Source organism: Sus scrofa, chromosome 14 (genome assembly GCF_000003025.6).
Source record: "Sus scrofa isolate TJ Tabasco breed Duroc chromosome 14, Sscrofa11.1, whole genome shotgun sequence".
Taxonomy (NCBI): domain Eukaryota; kingdom Metazoa; phylum Chordata; class Mammalia; order Artiodactyla; family Suidae; genus Sus; species Sus scrofa.
In genome coordinates this window covers 28,659,699-28,678,478 of record NC_010456.5, presented here as the reverse complement: position 1 = coordinate 28,678,478, position 18,780 = coordinate 28,659,699, and the positions used below count along the sequence as shown (strand labels likewise).

The 18,780-nt window shown below is 54.6% G+C and overlaps 1 protein-coding gene across 1 annotated transcript in view; it reads right to left on the bottom strand.

Annotated features, from left to right (window-relative positions):
* NCOR2 (nuclear receptor corepressor 2) overlaps positions 1–18,780 on the bottom strand; it is a 176,631-nt gene that overhangs the window by 140,926 nt on the left and 16,925 nt on the right. The window contains 3 exon segments of the mRNA NM_001044576.1: positions 6,933–7,110; positions 8,760–8,887; positions 14,863–15,080. Coding sequence (NP_001038041.1) covers positions 6,933–7,110; positions 8,760–8,887; positions 14,863–14,967 — 411 coding nt within the window. The 5' untranslated portion in view covers positions 14,968–15,080.

The window sequence follows — 18,780 nt, the reverse complement described above, 5'->3', positions numbered from 1 at the left end:
GGCATCAGACTAGGGGACACCCCCCCAGCCAGCGATGCCCCCCAACACATGGCAAGTTTCTAGCCATGATTTAGGAGCCAGCACACCAGGCATCTGCATGCTGGGCCCCACGTCCCAGGCATGGGGCTGCTCACTGATCCCACCTCCTTGCCTTTGCCCTGGCGGGTGTTTCCTTCCCAGCTTTCTGCACAGTCCAGATCCTTTCTCTCCTCCTCCTTCTGAGTTTTCTCAACCTCCCCAAGTCGTGAAGCCCTCCCTCTTCCCTTTTCCCTTAAGACTCCTCTCTTACTCCACTTACGCTGACTATGTCCTTCCACTGGACTAAACTCCTTTTTTTTTTTTTTTTTTTGTCTTTTTGCCTTTTCTAGGGCTGCTCCTGCAGCACATGGAGGTTCCCAGGCTAGGGGTCTAGTTGGAGCTACAGCTGCCAGCCTACACCGCAGCCACAGCAACAGGGGATGTGAGCCGTGTCTGGGACCTACACCACAGCTCATGGCAACGCCAGATCCTTAACCCACTGAGCAAGGCCAGGGATCGAATCCGCAACCTCATGGTTCCTAGTCAGATTCACTAACCACAGCCACGACGGGAACTCCTAGACTAAACTCCTAGAGAGCAGGCACCAAGACCCAGAACCCCCAAACCCCTGAGGCCTGGCCTCAGATGACCCTCCATGAGCACTTATTCAAGATACTTAGCAAGTTACAGAATATCATACACAGAGCAAACCCTGTTTTGTAGAAAATATACACGGACACACAGGAAAACTAGGAGAACAGGATACATACATGCAAAAAGTAGTTGCTGGGACAGCAGGAGAGAAGGGGGTATTTTCACTTCCTTCTTTCTATTTACCCCTGTTTTTCTGCTTTTCCTTCACTGAGCGTGACTCTTTATGTAATGAAGCTGTTTTTAAAAACGTGTTACACAAACAAGGGAATCCTTCATTGGGGTATTCGGTGACTTCTTCATTCCACCAAGGAAAGCTGTGCTGGGAGCATGCTGGGGAGGAGGTAAACAAGCAAACCAACACGGTCCTCGCCCCAGGAGCTCTCACCTGTGCGGCCCTGGGTTCAAATCCCCACCTACTCTGCCGCCTCCTAGCATCGTGACCACAAGCAGATCATGCACGGGCTCCCAGCCCTGTTTCCTCATCTGTACAATGGGACAATTCCTGCCTCCAGCTGTGCTGAGGCTCCAATGCGTGAATGTGTGCAAAGTGCTCTGCTCAGAGCCTGGCAGGCTGGAAGTGCTCCACAGACGCTGGCTGGGACCGTCCTGCCCCCCACCCCCCACCCCCACCCCGTGCCATCCCCAAGGCCAAGCCGGCAGCTGCTGGCAGAGGAGGCCCCAGGAGGAGCTCCAGGCTGCTGCCTCCCTACCCCCACAGCAGCTGCAGCCCGAGGACAGAGGACACATTATTCCCTGGGACAACTGCAGCCCTGAGGCTGCCAAGCACCGCCCCCCCATCCCAAGACAAGCAGAGGCTGTGCCATTGCAAGTCCACCCTTGCCCCTCGCCTCGCCGTCTCGGTCCTAAATCCACACACAGAGGCCCCACCTCAGTCCAAGGGGCCAAAGGGCCTTGAGATCACACTGGGTTGGCCTCCTGGCCTCATCATTTCCACCGGAGACATGGAGAGAGCTGGTGTCGAGCCTCCCAGGCTCTTCACTCACCCGGAACCCTTGGGGCAAAGGCAGGAAAGTCTTCAAGTCCTTCACCAACCCTGATGCGACCCTGACATGGCTCTGATGCACCCTCGGTGCTCCTTAGGGACACCCAGGAAACTGAACCAGGCACTATTTCAATCCTCAGCACACCCGGCCCCCTGAACCCTGCTGCATTCTCCTAGGGGACGGCCACTTCCTCCCCATGGCACACTCGATGAGGCTTGTGGGCACAGGCCTGGTACGGCGCTATGCCAGCAGTTGGCACACTCTCTGTAAAGGGCCAAATGGAAAAAGCGTCCAGTCTTTCCCCACCAGATGGTCTCTGTCCCAAGTACTCACCCACCATTGAAGTGGGAAAGCAGCCACAGACAGGACACAACAGAGCAGGCATGGCTGGGTGTCAATAAAACTTTATTTACAAACCCAAGCCGAGGGCCAGGTTTGGAGCTTGCTGAGTTTGCCACCTGGTACACTTAACTCACATTATTGTCACAGCCCACCCAGGTAGTGGATATTCGGTTTTCCTCCTTTTCCAGATGAGGACACTAAAGCCCAGTGAGGTTCAATAATGTGCCTGAGGTCACCAGCCACAAAGCGGTGGAGCCTTGACTTAGAGGGCATAGGACAGGAGAAACCAGGCCTCAGTCAGAACTCTCCAGAAGCAGGCAGAGTGTGCAACTAGGTTGCAGGGGCTCCCAGAGCAGAAATGAGGTCTCCACCTTACATTTATCTAACAGAGCCATGGGGCTGGGCAGAAAAGCAAGAACAAGATCCTTTCCAGGGTCCAAGACCCCCTGAAATCAGAGGCAAAACTCTGTGGAAGAAAAATCCCCTAGAAAAATACTCTGGGGTAGGGGGTGTGTGGTATAGTGTGAGGCCCGAATTGCTCCCCAGTAGGAAGGCCGAGCCGGTGAACATAGGGGCTGGAAGCCTGACCCCACATATGCCAAACTAGAGGCAGCCTGCACACTCTGGTACCTCTAGGCCTCTGCAACAGCCGTGCCCTCTGGCTTCACCTGCGTGCCCACTGGAATCAGAGCCTTGCTCCACACCCTGTTCCCCAGCCCTTCATTGAGATCCGCCATTTCCCCCGGCCCCATGGTGCTTAGCTAGTCTCCTTGGACAGCCTCAATCATTTCTCAGGATTCTTTATTTTTTTTGCTTTTCAGGGTCACACCTGTGGCATATAGAGGTTCCCAGGCTAGGGGTCAAATCGGAGCTACAGCTGCTGGCCTACCCCACAGCCACAGCAACGTCAGATCTGAGCTGTGTCTGCGACCTACACCATAGCTCACAGCAACGCTGGATCCTTAACCCACTGAGCAAGGCCAGGGATCGAACTCGCATTCTCATGGATATTAGTCAGCTTTGTTTCTGCTGAGCCACAACGGGAACTCTCATTTCTCAGGGTTCTTGAGACAAAAGGTTTTGGCAACACAGTTTCCAGGGCCCAGTCTTATTATTTGCTGTAGGAAATACCTCTCCAGCCCCCCTTGGATCTTGCACTGGGACCGGGAAGGGAGAAAAGCAAAGCAAGAGTGAGGACTGTGGACAGAAGGCTTTTGGGGCCAGGACACCCTAAAGCAGCTCATCCAACTCAGGAATCATTCTCAAAATGACATGAGCCAAAGGAGGTTTCTGTCTCCAAAGCTGACGGGGGAAGCGCGAGAATGAGATGGAGTGGCTAGCAACTGCTAGGAACTGTTGGAAAAGTTGCTGGAAACCTTTTCTTAAATTCTCTCTCTTTTTAGGGCCGCACTCACAGCATATAGAAGTTCCCAGGCTAGGGGTCCAATCAGAGCTGAAGCTGCCAGCCTTCACCACAGCCACAGCAACGTCAGATCTGAGCTGTGTCTGCGACCTACACCACAGCTCACGGCAATGCCAGATCCTTAACCCACTGAGCGAGGCCAGCGATCAAACCCACATTCTCATGGATACAAGTTAGATTCTTAACCCGCTGAGCCACAATAGGAACTCCCTTTTCTTAGTGGGTAAAAGCTGTCTTCTTCAATGGCTCCTTCCTTCAGGTTCAGGCTTAGCTTTTATGCTCAGCAAAACTGCACAGGTGGATCCTACAACTGACAAACAAATAAAGTGCGGTCTCTCCGTGCAACGGAACAGGATTCAGCCATGAAAAGGAGTGATGGACCGACACGTGGTACCACAGGAATGAACCTTAAGAACATTGGGCAGAGTGAGAGAAAGTGTCCAGAAAAGGCAAATCCATAGGGAGAAAGCAGAGTGGTGGTTGCCAGGGGCTGGGAGGAGGCCAGGGAAGAAGTCTCTGCCGATGGGTAATAGGGTTTCTTGCGGGGGGAGTGATAAAAATGTTCTGGGACTAGACAGAGGGGGTACATAACACCATGAATGCAGGAAATGCCATAGCATTATTCCCTTCAATGTGGTTAATTTCACGTTGTGTGAATTTCACTTCAATCTGAACAGAGGAAGCACACCCAGAGAGCAAAGAGTGCTTCCTGCAGTGCCGGGTTTTCCAGGAATGGGACCCAGGGAGCCTGGCTACTGGCTTCAGATGATTCTCCAGATGATTCTCCCAATGGCCGCTGGCCTTCCTTTCAATCCAAACCCGCAGGAGAAAAACAATAATCCAATCCCCTTACCAGTCTCTAGGTAGCAGTTGGCATCATTTTCCCCATTGGATACTCTTGGTGTAAAAATTCAGGCCAACATGAGACAGAAAAATTCATTATGTAAAATTACAGACCAGAGGGAGTGAAAGCCTTGGGGGCTGAAGAGGACCCCTGGATCTCCTGGTCTCAGCCCCAGGAAAGGGCAGGGCCGGCCCCAGGCACGCACAGTCCACACCCTTCATCGCAATGATGGGTTCCAGGACGGGCATGGCCCTAACTAATGGCAGGGAGATAAACAGCTTTGGTCTGGAAATGTGGAGACATAGCTTTCTCTCTTTTTGTCAGCCTTGAATGTGGGCAGAGGAAGGTCTGGAGTCTCAAACTGCCTTCTTGTTAACCCACCAAAACCACGTGCAGGACAGCAGAGCCAAGAAATGAACAGAGACCAGGAGCTGGTGACATCATGTCACCTGGATCAAGCTGTGCCTGAAGCCAACTACCCCCTAGATTCCAGTTATAAGCCAAGACTCCTGCCTAAGCCAGTTTGACATGGGTTTTCTGTCCTTTTCAGCCAACAGGGCCCCAACAGACAAAGAAACTTTCAGAAATGTTGCCGTTTGTGATGATTCTAAAGTCCCCAGAACAAAGTGTGGTGAATTGCAAAGGAAGCCTCTGATGCCACAGGACTCCAGAGGCTCAAGGGTAGGGAAGCATTATAAAACAGAACATTTTTATACGAAAAAGGAGCACAGCAGGGGCCAAGGGAAGGGAGGGGGTGTTGTTTAAAAAAAAAAAAAAAAATCCCATCAAATTCCTGTCTCATGTATCCAGTTGAATTCCACAGAGCAGACGCAAAAAACATCTGAGCTCCTTCAGACTTGTATTTCTCCCCTGGCTTCTTCCCTTGCCCAAAATGCGCTCAAACTTTCCACATGCTCTGAACAGCCTGGAGCAATTACAGTAGTTGGTCCAACCAGGCCCCAACCCTGGGACCATCCCTCCCCTGCACCCATGGGGTCCAGGAGGAGAACAGGGAGACAGACAGACAAAGAGACAGAGATAGAGAGAAATAGAGACAGACAGATACACACACACACACACACACACACAGGCAGAGAGAGACAGAGACACAGGGTCAGAGATATACAGTGACAGCTACAGAAACTGAGACCCACAGAGGGAGAGGAAGCACCCCAGGGAAGCCCAAGAAGGAGATGGCCAAGCAGAAGGACTCACAGAGCCACTGTCAGGCATAGAGACTCTCAGGAGCCTCATTCTGGAAAGCTTCACGGCAGGAAGCAGAGGCCAGAAAGGGCTGGCCAGAGACACCCAGCAGTCAGCTCTCTGGGCAGAAGTGAACATGAGCACAGGGACATGGCCCTCTCGAGGCGCTAGTCCCTTGTGAGGACATCAAGCCTCCCTGGTGGCCCTATGCCCCCCTACACACACCCCTCGCCTACCGCCCAAGACCCACTTCAGAGCAGCTTTTCGCATGGCAACACCCCTCCTAGGAGGCTGGGAGGTCAAAGAAACTGCGAGAAGGATGCCAACGAGAGGGCGACAGGCACTGGGCAGAGGGAGGAGGGCGGCTCACACAGGAAGCCCGCAGCAGGACAGCCTGGTGGGCAGGGCTGGGCTGCAGACCCGGGCACCCCCCCATGATTATGGGCGAGTGGCTCTTCCCACCGGGGGCCCCCTCTATAAAGGTGGTCGCAGATCAGGCTGGGAAGGCTCAGTGGAATGACACCCACTTGGCAAAGTACCGGGCACACAGTCAGGGGCTCAGTGTTAGCTTGTGATCATTATCCCGACCACTCCAGGATCCCCCTGTCCTGCCAGCCCCCGATAAAGGACCTGCCTCAACCTGAAATCCCACCCAGTGTCAGTCAGAGGCAGAGAAGAGGATCCAGCAGGCCTAAGTGGGCCACTTCCCTCCCCTGGCCTGGCTCCCAGTCCCCACCCTCCCCCACTGGTGCTGCAGTAAGATGAGCACTGACCTCACCCAGCAGCTGGGAGGCCGTTAATGAGCTAATGTGTGTCCTCCTGGTCACAAAGGAGCATGATGGCACTGCTCAGCTCGTGCAAAATGGACATCCATCATGCAGCCTGCCAAGGACGAGTGTGTCACCTGGCCATAGATCCTGCCCCACCCTAGCCAGTCACAGTGAAATAACCCTCTGGAGGCGGCTGGGGGACCCTAGAGGACAGAAACACCTGGGCCACTGGCTGCAATTCCTCCACTTACACAGAGACCAAACAAGTTTCTATTCTAGCCTCTGCAGTCCTGAGGTTCACTGAAATAGCAGAAAAACCTCTGGCAACAGCAAACCACAGGAGCTTAATCTATGCACACTCTCTCTCCCACTATCTCAGCTCAGCTTTCTATTTAAAGAAGAGTGAAATCAAAGAGCCCTCGAGGGCGCTGTGGGCATGGGGCCCCCATGGGCTGGACACATGGGGTGGGGGTGGGTCGCTGTCCCTCCCCAGGCAAGAAATGGCCCACAGAGCCGACCTGGTCCCTGGACTCTCCTCTCACTGCCCAGCCTCTGCACACCCTGTGCCTGGTCCCTCCCCCAAGCCCAGCATACCACCCTTTCCCTTACTCCCCACCAGATCGCAGCAGAGCCCAAACCTTCAGAGGAGCTGCTGGCCAGTGGGCAGGTCTTACCTTGGACAGGTCCTCAGAGCCCCCAGGCTGGCCAGCAGCCAGCAGGGGTGAGGGCCGCAGCAGAGGGTCGGACAGTAGCTCCAGGCGAGGACGCTTGCTCTCAAGGAACTCCATCTCTGACTTGCCCAGCTCAGGCAGGTACGCGTGGGACTCCGGTCGCAGGTGAAGCTCCTGGGACCTGCAGGAGGCAAGGGCACAGGGCCATCACATCTGCTGCTCTTCCCGCTGATAGCTACCCATGAGCCATGCCCCCTTCTGTCTGCGAGAGGAATGCCCATCCATTCTAGGGGGCGCAGCAAGGCAGGACTCAAACAGAGGTTTGTCTTTCTTCAAGTCAACATTCACCAACTAAGTTCATAGCAAGAGAATGTACTGGCGGCTCCCCACTCCCTCACCACTGTGTGTGGCCCTCAGGGCTGGCTAAAAACGCAGAATCTTGGAGTTCCCGTTGTGGCTCAGTGGGTTAAGAACCTGACATAGTGTCCATGAGGATGCAGGTTCGATCCCTGGCCTCACTCGGTGGATTAAGGATCCAGCATTACTACAAGCTGCTGCGTAGGTTGAAGACACGGCTCGGATCCCATGTTGCTATGGCTGTGGTGAAGGCTGGCAGCTGCACCTCCAATTCAACCCCTAGCCCAGGATCTTCCATATGCTGCAGGTGCGGCCGTAAAAAGAAAAAAAAATGCAGAATCTTGAGTCCCAGCTCAGACCTACTGGGTCTGACTCTGCACTGAAACAGGATCTTGTTTGCCTTGCCCACTGCATCCCTGCCTCAGGGCCTTTGCACCTGCCAGGCTGGAACATTCACATACCAGCTCCTTCCATGCTGACTCTTCTCCATCCTGTCTCAGTGCACAAGGTGTTGCCTCCTAACAGCAGTCTCCCTGCCAACCAGTCCTACCTCATCACATCACCTATTTTCTTTTATTTTCTTGCCTTTTTAGGGCTGCACCTGCGGCATAAGGAAGCTCCCAAGTAGGGGTCTAATCAAAGCTGTAGCTTCCAGCCTTGCCACAGCCACAGCAACACCAGATCTTTAACCCACTGAGTGAGCCTGGGGATAGAACCTGCATCCTCATGGATACTAGTCAGGCTCGTAACCCACTGAGCCACAAGGGGAACTCAGCCACCTGTTTTCTTTATCTTCACAGCCCTCACCATTTGCTTGTTGGTTTGTGTGCGTTTGCTGGCTGCCTCCCCTGCCCCAGAATGTCCATCCAACAAGGGCAGGGATATGCATCTATCTAGTTCACTGCTGGATCCCAGGGCCTGGCAACAGGTGCTCAATCTGTACACATGAGGTGAGTGGATGTCATGGCAACATGGGCGGGGCTGTGCTGTAATGCTTTCCTTTCCTTCCATTTCTCTCACCAAAGCCAGGTCACAAGATGCCCCTTCTGCCCAGCTCAGAGCCATCAGCTTCACAATCACTAGAGGCCTGGCAGGAGCACGTGGCTTCTTCATTTAAATATGCAAAAGGCACCATAGTAGGTTTGAGTCCCTCCACATTCGTGTTAACTCAGTACGTCAGAATGTGACCTTATTTGGAGGTGGGGTCTTTGCAGATGTAATTAGCTGAGATGATATCATACTGGATTAAGTCAGGCCCTAAACTCCTGTCTGGGCCACACACCTGGAGACCACTGCAGACCCGAGGGCCGTGTGGCTCTTCCCTGCCCTTCCCCATCCTCGCCCCAATCCTGGCTGCACAAGGACCAGGGCACAGCCTGCCACCCCCTTGTTTAACACCAACCCTGCAAGCTCCCTGTGGGCACAGGACTCCACGTCCCCGTCTGAGAAGTGGATGCGTGGGCCCCATCTCACCTTTCATTCCCGGGCTGAAATTCAGACAGCAGGGAGGGCCTCCTCCGCTGGGGCTGAATGATGGAGCCGGGTGACAGGTGTGAAGTGTAGTCACGGCTGTGGTGCTGGTACTCGAGCAGCCCGACATCCTGCAGCAGAGCACAGGGAGGCCAGTGAGCATCCACACCCCTGCAGGCTGGCCGCACAGCCAGGAGGTGCCAGAGCCCCCTGCCCAGCACTGCTCCTGCACCCCGGGGACCCTCCAGCATCCTTACCGGGCCCTCAGGCTGGGTCTGGCCAGAGGACATTCCTGGGACTACTCAACAAGGAGAAGGGTCACCTTCAGCTAAGGGGCACCCAGTCCTGCCACAGCCTCCACGTTCTAGCCTCTTTGCAGATGAGATGACTGAGCCTGCATGTTAGCAGAGACAACCGGGAAAAGGTACGACCTGTACGTCTGCTACAGGCGCAAGTGACACAGCAAGACATGGGGAACCATGCCAGGGGACTGTGGACAAGGCGACACGAGGCTCAAAGACCAGGTTCCAAAACAAAATGCCACTGTGGGAGTCCCCCGTCTTGCAGGAGGAGAACCCACACACTGGTGTCACATACACAGATCAAAGTCAGAAGGATAACCTTAGGCAAAACTCCCCTTTTCAGTAAAATGCTATCCAATATCCATTATCATCTGCAGACAAATTAAACACTAACGAATTAGATGTATCCTGATTTAGCAACTACATTCTGATTTGAGACACATAAAAAAAAAAAAAAAAAAAAAAAACACCCTTTCAAAGGAGAAAACAGGACAGGCTTCCCCTGTGTACCAGTCCAAATCGATTAGTCCTGTCTGCCAAGAACACTCAGTTATACTGCGGGGTGGCAATCAATTAGTGATGTCTGACAAGAGTAAGGCTTGGGAGAGCGTGGGATTGTAGGTGATTATTTTCTTCTTGGCGTCTTTCTTAATTCTCCCAATTTTCCATAAAAATCCAGTCATCTTTTTGCTGTCTGGCTTTTTTTTTTTTTTAAGCAGTTATTTCTGCAAAGAGAATTAGACGAGACCACGTAGGTGTGTTAGAATGTATGTTTCAGACCCTCCAAAACCAAAGCTTGTAAGAGGCTGGGAAGCAGGAGGATGAGTAAGCAGAATCAACAGGGATCCTGTCAAAGCCCAGAGGCTGGAAATGTCAAGGGAAGGGCCTTCCCGGGCAGCCCTGATGTGGAAGCAAGAAGATGCAAGGCCTTAGGCTAGAGGTATCTGTCCATCAGTCAAATCCCCAAGCCTCGGTTTCCCCATCATTGAAATGTATGCCCCACCTAGGCCTCTGTGCCCCTGACCACAAATCCCTCTTAACTCTCCAAAGGTGGCCCCCAAGGCGGAGGGCAGCTTCCAGAAGGCAGAGAAGGGCTCAGCTTGCGCCCTCTCCCACACCCCATGATGTCTAACACAAGGCACCCAGAGCTCACGAAGGAAGGAGGAAGGGCTGGAGAGAGGTTGCCAGGCACAGCTCTGGTGTGTGCATGCACGCACGCATGCAGGGGTGTGAGAAGGAAGCGGGCAGCTCTGCAGTCTGCAGGGAGCAAGACTCTCTCTCACACAAAAGCAAAGTGAACAAAGCGGCAGAGAAGCAGACAGCCCCATCCCTGGGGAGAGGACCTCGGGAGGACGGCACCCACCATGGCCAGTCGAAACGGGAAAAGGCACACGGCCCCCAGGAGCCCCAAGGCAGAGGTCTGAACCCTCTGGCCGTGGTTTCCCAGTGTGGGAGCCAGGCAAGATGAGCTCATGGTACAGCCCCTCCAAGGAGCATCTTAGGGGCCATTTCTGCAGCACCCACACTGACCTCTACCCCAGGGACCCCCTGGAGGGTCACAGGAAGCCAAGAACTGGGGAGACCCCAAAGGAGAAACAGACCCAGAGTGGGGTTCACTGTGGTCACAGCCTAAAGACTCCGGGCGCTCCGGCCGGAAGCATGAGAACCCTCCTAGAGTTAACAAAGCACTTCAACCCCGTCTGCTCCCTCTACATGGGCACTTGTCCCCCTGTGGTCCAGGCAGCCTCCTGGGTCTGTGACGCTTGGTCTGGGGGAGCGGGAAGTCGAGAGAATTCAGTCTACTTGAGAGCGTGTTGACAAGACCGCAGCATCCCAGTGCATGGCCAGCGTGCGTCCCCACACCCGAGAACAGGGTCACGTGCAGAAGTATCCGTTTGTGACAAAGTGGAAATGAAACAGACTGGTCCTTCCCACAGAGTCTGATAAACACTGATCTAGGGCAGGAGTCAGCAAACGAGGCCCGAGGCCAAAGCCAGGCTCAGCCCATTGCGTCAAGTGTCACTGGCACACAGCCACGGCCATTCCTGTCCGCGTTGGCTGAGCTGCTTTCGCGCTAGGACGGTGGCAGCACCGAGGAGTTGTGACAGAGACTGCGTGGTCCGGAAAGCCTGAAATATCTCCAGGGGAGATTTGCCAATCCCTCTTCTAGAGGAAAAGCCCACAGTGCACCCTGGGGGCCATTTGGAAAAGGACCTTAACAGGCAGGTTGTCATCATGCCAGCATCATCAGAATCATCATCACTGCGCTGTAACGTGCATGCGGAAGCCTCCGCACAATCAACTAGATCCTCACAGTCTTCTAACCACCCTCTCTCAACCGATGGGAAACTGAGGCACGGGGCGCTAAGGCCACTTGTTTCACAGCTAAGACATCACCGAGGCAGGATGTGAAGGAGCAATCTGGCTCCAGAGCCTGCGCTCTTAAACACCCTTCTAACACAAAGGCACAGAGAGGTTAAGTAACTTGCCGAAGGCCACACAGCAGGAAGGAACCGTGCTGGGATTCAGACCCTACATCTTTTGACCTTAACACATTCATTCAGCGTGAGGCTTGCAGGAACTCAAGGGCGCTTTGGGGGTACCAGGGAACTTGGGGGAGAAGGCAGAATTGAGCTGGGCTGTGGAGAGCTGGAAAGGACCTTAACAGGCAGGAAAGGAGACAAGGAGGGGAAGGTGTGTTGGGACCCTCAATCCTGGGAGATCTTCAGTGCCAGGGGTCTGCCAGGACCCTCAGGGAAAGATGTGGGGTCCTGATACTGTGGGGGAGGGAAGAGGAGACCATAGAGATGGAGGGAACAGGGCACAGAGAGGTTCTGCAAGTGGAGCAGGTGAGACTGAGCGAGCCTTGCATGGAGACTGGCTTGGAGTGTGCCTGAGGCCAGGGCAGGGGAAGCAGGGGCTTTCCAGGGTCTGCAAGCACAGCCGGAATTCACTCTCCATCTGCACTGGCATAAGACACCAGGCGGCCCAGAGATGACGCAGGCCAAAGCACAGGCCTGTCTCTGAGTCCAGACCCTCCTCAGTCTCCTGCCACCCACCAGGAGAAAGGAGATGACTGCCACATGCAGACACCACCCCCCAGGCACCTTGTGGACATTCGCCAGTGATGCTCAGGCCCACAAGGCTCCTAGTGCCAATGGCTGCACCCAGGGATTAAGTGAGCAGCCCAAGGCCATTCAGCAAAATGGGAGGAACAGGGGTTTAAAGCCATATCTGGAGGTCTTTCCGGCTCCTGGGAGGCCTTGCTATCAAAGCAGCTCCATGCCCAGGATGCCTGGGAAGATGCCTCCAGGGCCAGGAGGTGCCACCCTGGATAGAAGCCTATCTGGAGCGTGTGTGGGAGGGAGCTGAGTCCTGGGAAGGTCACGGATAACTGGGTCCAGGCCCCACCCCGTGATCCCAGCAGACCTCCCTCAATTATTGTTCAAGGAGCTGGGACCCTGGGATGCCCCCTGGACCATGGATGGGGCACTTGTCTTTCTGTGCCTCAACTTCCCTTTTCCTTCACCCTCTGTCTTCCAAAGACTCAGAAAAGGGGGGGAGGGGTACCTCATAAACCCTGCCCATATGGGTTGGAGGCACAGGGCTGGAATGAGAGTTGGGGAGCCTCCAGATTAGGCTGAAACACTCATCCCCCACCAGCCAAGGAACAGCGGCTCCTCTAGGTAAGCAAGTTTCCCCAAGATGTCCAGATTCTTGCCCCAATAACAAATGGGGGAATGGGGGACGGGGGAGTGCTGGGCCACCCCAGCACAAGGCAGCATGGTCAGGAAACAGGGCTCCACTGCTGTCCCCACACAGGATAAGGACGCCCCCCTACAACCTCAGAGCTGCCCAGGGCCCCCGAGTACCCCTGGCCTCAGCCTCCTACCTGGAGAAAGTGGTGACCACTTGGTCTTGCCCAGCCACGTTCTGCGTCACTGAGGACCCAGTGGGAAAAGAGTGGGAGGTGTCTGCGATCAGCCAGTGACCCCAAATGACTGGGAGAGGGCCCAGCTGGGGCAAAGGACAGGGGAGACGGCAGGACAGCAGGGTAAAATAAAGGGACTTGAGGACTAACAGGCCCGGCCTGTGGGGAAGGTATGTATGGGAGAGGGGGAGGGACTGGGCAGGAGGGGATGAGAAAGAAGAGAAACCAGAGGCATCCTCCAGAAGCCCCTGGGGGCGGCAGCCCCTCCAGGCAGCTATAGTAAGGGTGACGGTTTTGCAATTGGACACATCTGGCTGAGTTTGCCAAGCACTGTCGTAAGGACTTTCCACAGATCATCACATTTAATCCCCAGGAGAATCCAGGAGACAGATGCACTCGTCACCCCCATTTTATGGATGAAAAACTGAGGCTCAGAATCGTTAAGCCACCTGTCCTGCTCCCCCACCTGCAAAATGTTCCCTCCCCATCTATCAAATGCAAGGCGGTAAGAGCACCCTTGCTTCAGTGATTGGAGGAGCGAGTGTACATATAAAGGGCATAAACACGAGTGCCGTAAGCACTCAGTGGATGAGAATGCTTACTTTTGGTATTGCGACCATGAAGGTGCTGACAGTACATAGTAATAAATGACCCCAGGAGCATATTCCTTGGCCCCAGACACACGGCAGGTGACCAGTAAGCAGAAGCATCTGTTTCACGGGGGCCCGGGGTCCTGCGGCTGAAGCCGACCACCTTCTCACAGTGATTTCACCTGAGGCCTGTTATCTAACCACCTATCCTCAGTCTCCTCATCTGTAAAATAGGATGATAAAACTTGAGGCGCTCTTGCTGGGTGTTTGGGAGACTCTGATGACGCTCTCCAGAGGAACGTTCTCAGGTGGGGTCTCCAGATGTGCCCGTTTATCAGAGCTAGCTCTGAAAAGCATCTGGGGGCCCCAACTCTTCAAGAGGCCACTGTGTCTGGGACAACCCCCAGGCTGGGCCAGTGGGTTCATATGCAAAACCATCTAGCTCACGGAGGGAGAAGCCCTCCCACGCCATTTCCTCTTGTTGTCTCAGGAGGAGGGACCACACCAGCTGAGCAGGACAGACCCAGGCGCAGACACACAGGGGCCAGCACAGCCAGCCTTAACCCCAGCCACGACTGCAAACCCTCATGCTCCACCCCCCCAAGCAGCCAGAAGATCAAACAGGGGAGGCCCGGGACCTGTGAGCCCTCTGACAAGTCCCCAAGGACCCAGTATACAGTAGGTGCTCAATAAATGCTAACAGAGTGGAAGCAAGCCCATCTTCACAGCCACATGCAGCTGGAGGTGAAGTTAGGAAACGCAGTCCCCGCTAGGAGGCGATGGGAGGGTCCCCTGTGAACAGAACCCTTACTAGGACCCCCATACCAGGGATTCAGAGAATGACACGTGATGGGCCTTGTCATCTCAGAGCCCTGAGCATCACTGCAGGGAACAGACTCCAGGCCCTGAGGGTAAGGGAGGGGAGGGACCACAAGCCATGGCCCCCGGGAAGCCACCCCAATCCTAAAGTAGGGGAGCCCTGGTGAGGCTGGGCTGAAAGCATATATAGCAGGAGCTCCACATTTGCAGGCAAATCCCACAGCCAACTCAGAGGCAGAGATCCCGTCTTCACAGCTTAAGACAGGACCAGAGAGATTTTACTACATGTCTCAGGGTATGGCGAGGTGGTCTCCGCCATGGCACCCCCTCCCCTCGGGGACAGTGGGCCCAGGCTGGACACCAGAGCCACACCAGCCCTGATTCCAAGGGGAAAAAAGGACAGGATGGGGACTCAGGGTAGAAGGCGCCAAAGGTGACCCTGGACACACATTCGTGCTCCTCACCGTGTGTGGTCGGGCGATCTGCACGGGGTAGGAAATGCCGTGGGGCGGGTAGCGGGGCTCGGTGGCCCTCCATGTCTGTGCCACGGGCTGTGTGGATCCCGACATGGTGCTGGGCGTCCAGGGGGGCTCCTGGGCCCCTGTAAGCTCCCTCTCAATGGTCTCCAAAGATTAAAAGCCAGTCTTCATCATCTGCTTGCCGGCCACCCAGTCACAGGCGTCTGTGAGGAGATGAGAAAAGAAAAGCAACATTAGCCATGGGGTGGCTGCCCCTTGAGAGACTTGGGTGGGAGCCTAAATCCTTCCTGTGGCCTTTTTGAGTAAGGGGGAGCACCCAGGGGGCCTCCGGGACCCTTTTCCATGCTGCTGGCACACTACAGCAGATGGAGATGCGATGTGGTGTCTGAGGCCCCTCGGAGCCACACAACAGGCCAGCAGCTGTTGCACAAGCCACATCAGTGAGCGCCATGCCCTCCCCCCATGCAAGGCCCTGGCTCAGCAGGCACTGGAACCCCCAGTCTGTGGGTCTGCCCCTACTACCCCCTGATGGCTCCCAAGACCCCCCTCAGCCCACTTGACCTCACCCCATGGAACCCCAACTCTGCAGACACTGCCCCCATCACCCCCGATGGCTTCCAAGATCCCCCTCGGCCCACCCAACCACACCCCATGGAATCCCAACTCTGTAGACACTTGCCCCCATCACCCCCTGATGGCTCCCAAGACCCCCCTCAGCCCACCCAACCACACCCCATGGAACCCCAGCTCTGCAGACACTGCCCCCATCACCCCCAATGGCTCCCAAGCACCCTCTCAGCCTACCCAACCACACCTCAAGTCCTCTGCCAGTTTTGAGTCACGAGGGCAAAGTTCCCCGAAAGCACCTGGCAGCTTAGGCAGGCAGGCAGCTGCTGGGCCTGTTCCAAGAGGGAAAAAGTCCTGGGTGGTGGCGGTGAACGGGGTCAGCTCAGGCAGAACACAGACCAAGGAGCAACGCCGGGCAAGGCCAGGCCTGCCTTGGCCTCCCAGTGACCCTCTGAGGAAGACAGGCCTGAGGTTGGTCCGGATGTGAGCTGAGAGCAAGGGGATTGGGAACCCAAGGACCACACTGGGGAAATAGCCCAGGACACCGATGAGAGCCCACTGGGCCCCAAATGGCTCCCAGGGGCAAGCAAAGGGTGCCATGCACGATGGGGGTGCGGGGGGGGAGCACTTTCATGTCCACTGGCTTTATAGGTGGGGAAACCGAGACCCAGAACGAAAGACTCAAGAGAGCAAGAGAGCAAGAAAGCCACTGGTCAGAAGGGGCCTTTTTGCCCAGACATCTCCAGGGGCCCCCACTCTCCCCAGAACCCTTCTCTCCCTTCTCTTCCATGCAACCAGACACTGGCCTCACTCAGTGGGTTAAGGATCCAGCATCGCTGTGGTTGCAGACGTGCTCAGGATAGGGCTTGGATCCCGTGTTGCTGTGGCTGTGGTGTAGGCTGGCAGCCACAGCTCTGATTTAACCTCTAGCCTGGGAACTTCCATATGCTTCAGGTGCGGCCTTAAAAAAAAAGCAGAAAAGAAAAAAGAAAAGAAAAGGGCACTTTCCCCTGGGGCTCTAGGCCAGGAGGATGAAAGCCTGGAACTCTCAGGGCCATCCGCATGGTAAGAACCTACCCAAGGAGGATGCCAACTGGCAGGAGGGCAGAGATGAAGGGTAGAGAGAGCACCTGATGACAGCCATGCCTGAAAGCAGATTAAAGCCTGCTTCTTCATTTAGGGAAGCTAAGGTACTCCTGGGTGTTTTGCCTTTGCCAGCCCAACCTGGGTTTCTGCCACTTGCCATCAAAAGTTCTGATTCACCCAGGGAAGGAAGGGGTCACAGAGGAGGCATTCCTTCCATCGGGTGCTGTCAATCCATCCAACCCTGCTAAGTCAAAGAATTCCAGAGCCCAAACTACCACACCTATGGCTATCTCAGAAAGAAAGCCCACATGGACTTTCCCCAGCCACCAAGACAAGATGTACCATGTAATTCTTACGAACAGTGGGAACAGATCTTGCTCAGCAAATGGGAGCTGCTGCTGTTACTACTACCAGTACCATCACTGCAGTAGCTGCAGCCCGTTCACAGAGATGCTCTGACGTGGAAGGGAGGCAGAGTTGTTCTACCAGCTCCCACCAAGACTGAGACAATGAACTGGCCCTGGGAGAGGGGTCAGTTGTGGCCACCAGCTGGACCCTGTTCCAGAATTCCTCTTGTTCCAGCTTGTCTTGAAGCCCAGCAGATCCTGGTGGTCTGATGCAGCAAAGCCAATTCTATTCTAGCTTCTCTTTCTGGGTTTGAAATGGCTGCCGGCTCTCAGACAGGATGAGGCAGGAAGAGGCTCACAATGCTTGCCTGGCCTCTGAGAGCACCGCGGGCAACTCCCAAATTTGCTATGCGACTTTGCATTGCAGGAGGCAATGAGAAGTCTTATTTACCCACAGCTTTTCTAACCTCCTTTGCCCAATGAAACGCCGACTGCGGATCACAGCTGCGGCCAGGTGCTCATGGCATGTACTGCACATGGGCTCCAGAAGCCAGGGAGGCAATACATCTTTCCAAACCAGCCCTGGAGAGTCTTCAGCCTCATCCTCCTCAAGCCAAGACCTGGCCTGGCTGGCTTCCCACTCCCTCCAGACACACAGTGTCCACTGCCAAGCTGACATCCCTGCCACCCACCTGTCCCCAAAGTCAGGGGACTCTGGGGAATCTCAGAGCTCCTGCATTCCCCACAGGAGTTTATTTTAAGAAGTTCCATCTCCATTCCCCCCAGCCTCAGCCACATGTGTTGCCAACTCAAAAAAGAAAAAAAAATTTTTTTAGAAAAATAGTTTGGCAGTTCCTCAAAATGTTAAACGTAGAGTTACCATATGACCCAGCAATTCCACTCCTAGGCATATACCCAAAAGAACTGAAAACAGGGACTCAAATCGATGTTCGTGCACGTATTCACGGCAGCATTATTCACTACAGCCAAAGGTGGAAAGAACCCAAGGGCCCGTCAACGACTGAGGGGATAAATAAACATAACGTGGTCCATCCCCACGAAGGAATATGATTCAGCTCTAAAAAGGAATGAGGCCCCACACCTGCCACAATGTGGATGAGTCCTGAAAATGTGATGCTGTGTGGAAGAGCCAGACACAAGAGGACAAATACTGTGTGATTCCACTTGTATTCTGGCAATGTCCAGAAGAGGTAAATCCATAGAGACGGAAAGCAGGTTGGCGGGTGCCCAGGGCTGGAGGTGGGGTGGAAGGATGAGGAGCGACTGCGGATGGGTGTGGGAATTTAACCACGTGATGATGGAAATGTCTGCAAAGTCAATAAAGGCGGTGTTTGCATAACGTGGTGAACAGAGAGAAAAATTAAGCTTTGACATCATCAGCAACGTTTGGAGATGCATGCCAAGAAAAAAACATGACGTTACTTCATCAAAGTCAGGGGTAAGAGAGGATGAGGGTGACCCATGGGCAACGGAGGCCTCCTGGATCTGGTCTTGGGGAAAAAGTTTGTTTGTTTGTTTGTCTTTTTAGGGCCGCATCTGAGGCATATGGAAGTTCCCAGGCTAGGGTTCCAATTGGAGCTACAGCTGCCAGCTTACACCACAACCACTGTAATGCGGAATCCTTAACCCACTGAGCAAGGCCAGGGATCGAACCCGCAACCTCATAGTTCCTAGTTGGATTCGTTTCCACTGCGCCACGATGGGAACTCCACTAGAAAACGGTTTCTGAGAATAGGATCTAGGTTAGAATAGGAATGGGACACCGTGACCCTAGCATCAAAGCCTGGGGGCTTTGCAGTCAGGAGAGGGTGGTAGGCATCCATTGATTTACAAACACTGTGGCGTCCCTGCCATGAGCAGAGCCCCAAGCTAGGGCATGAGG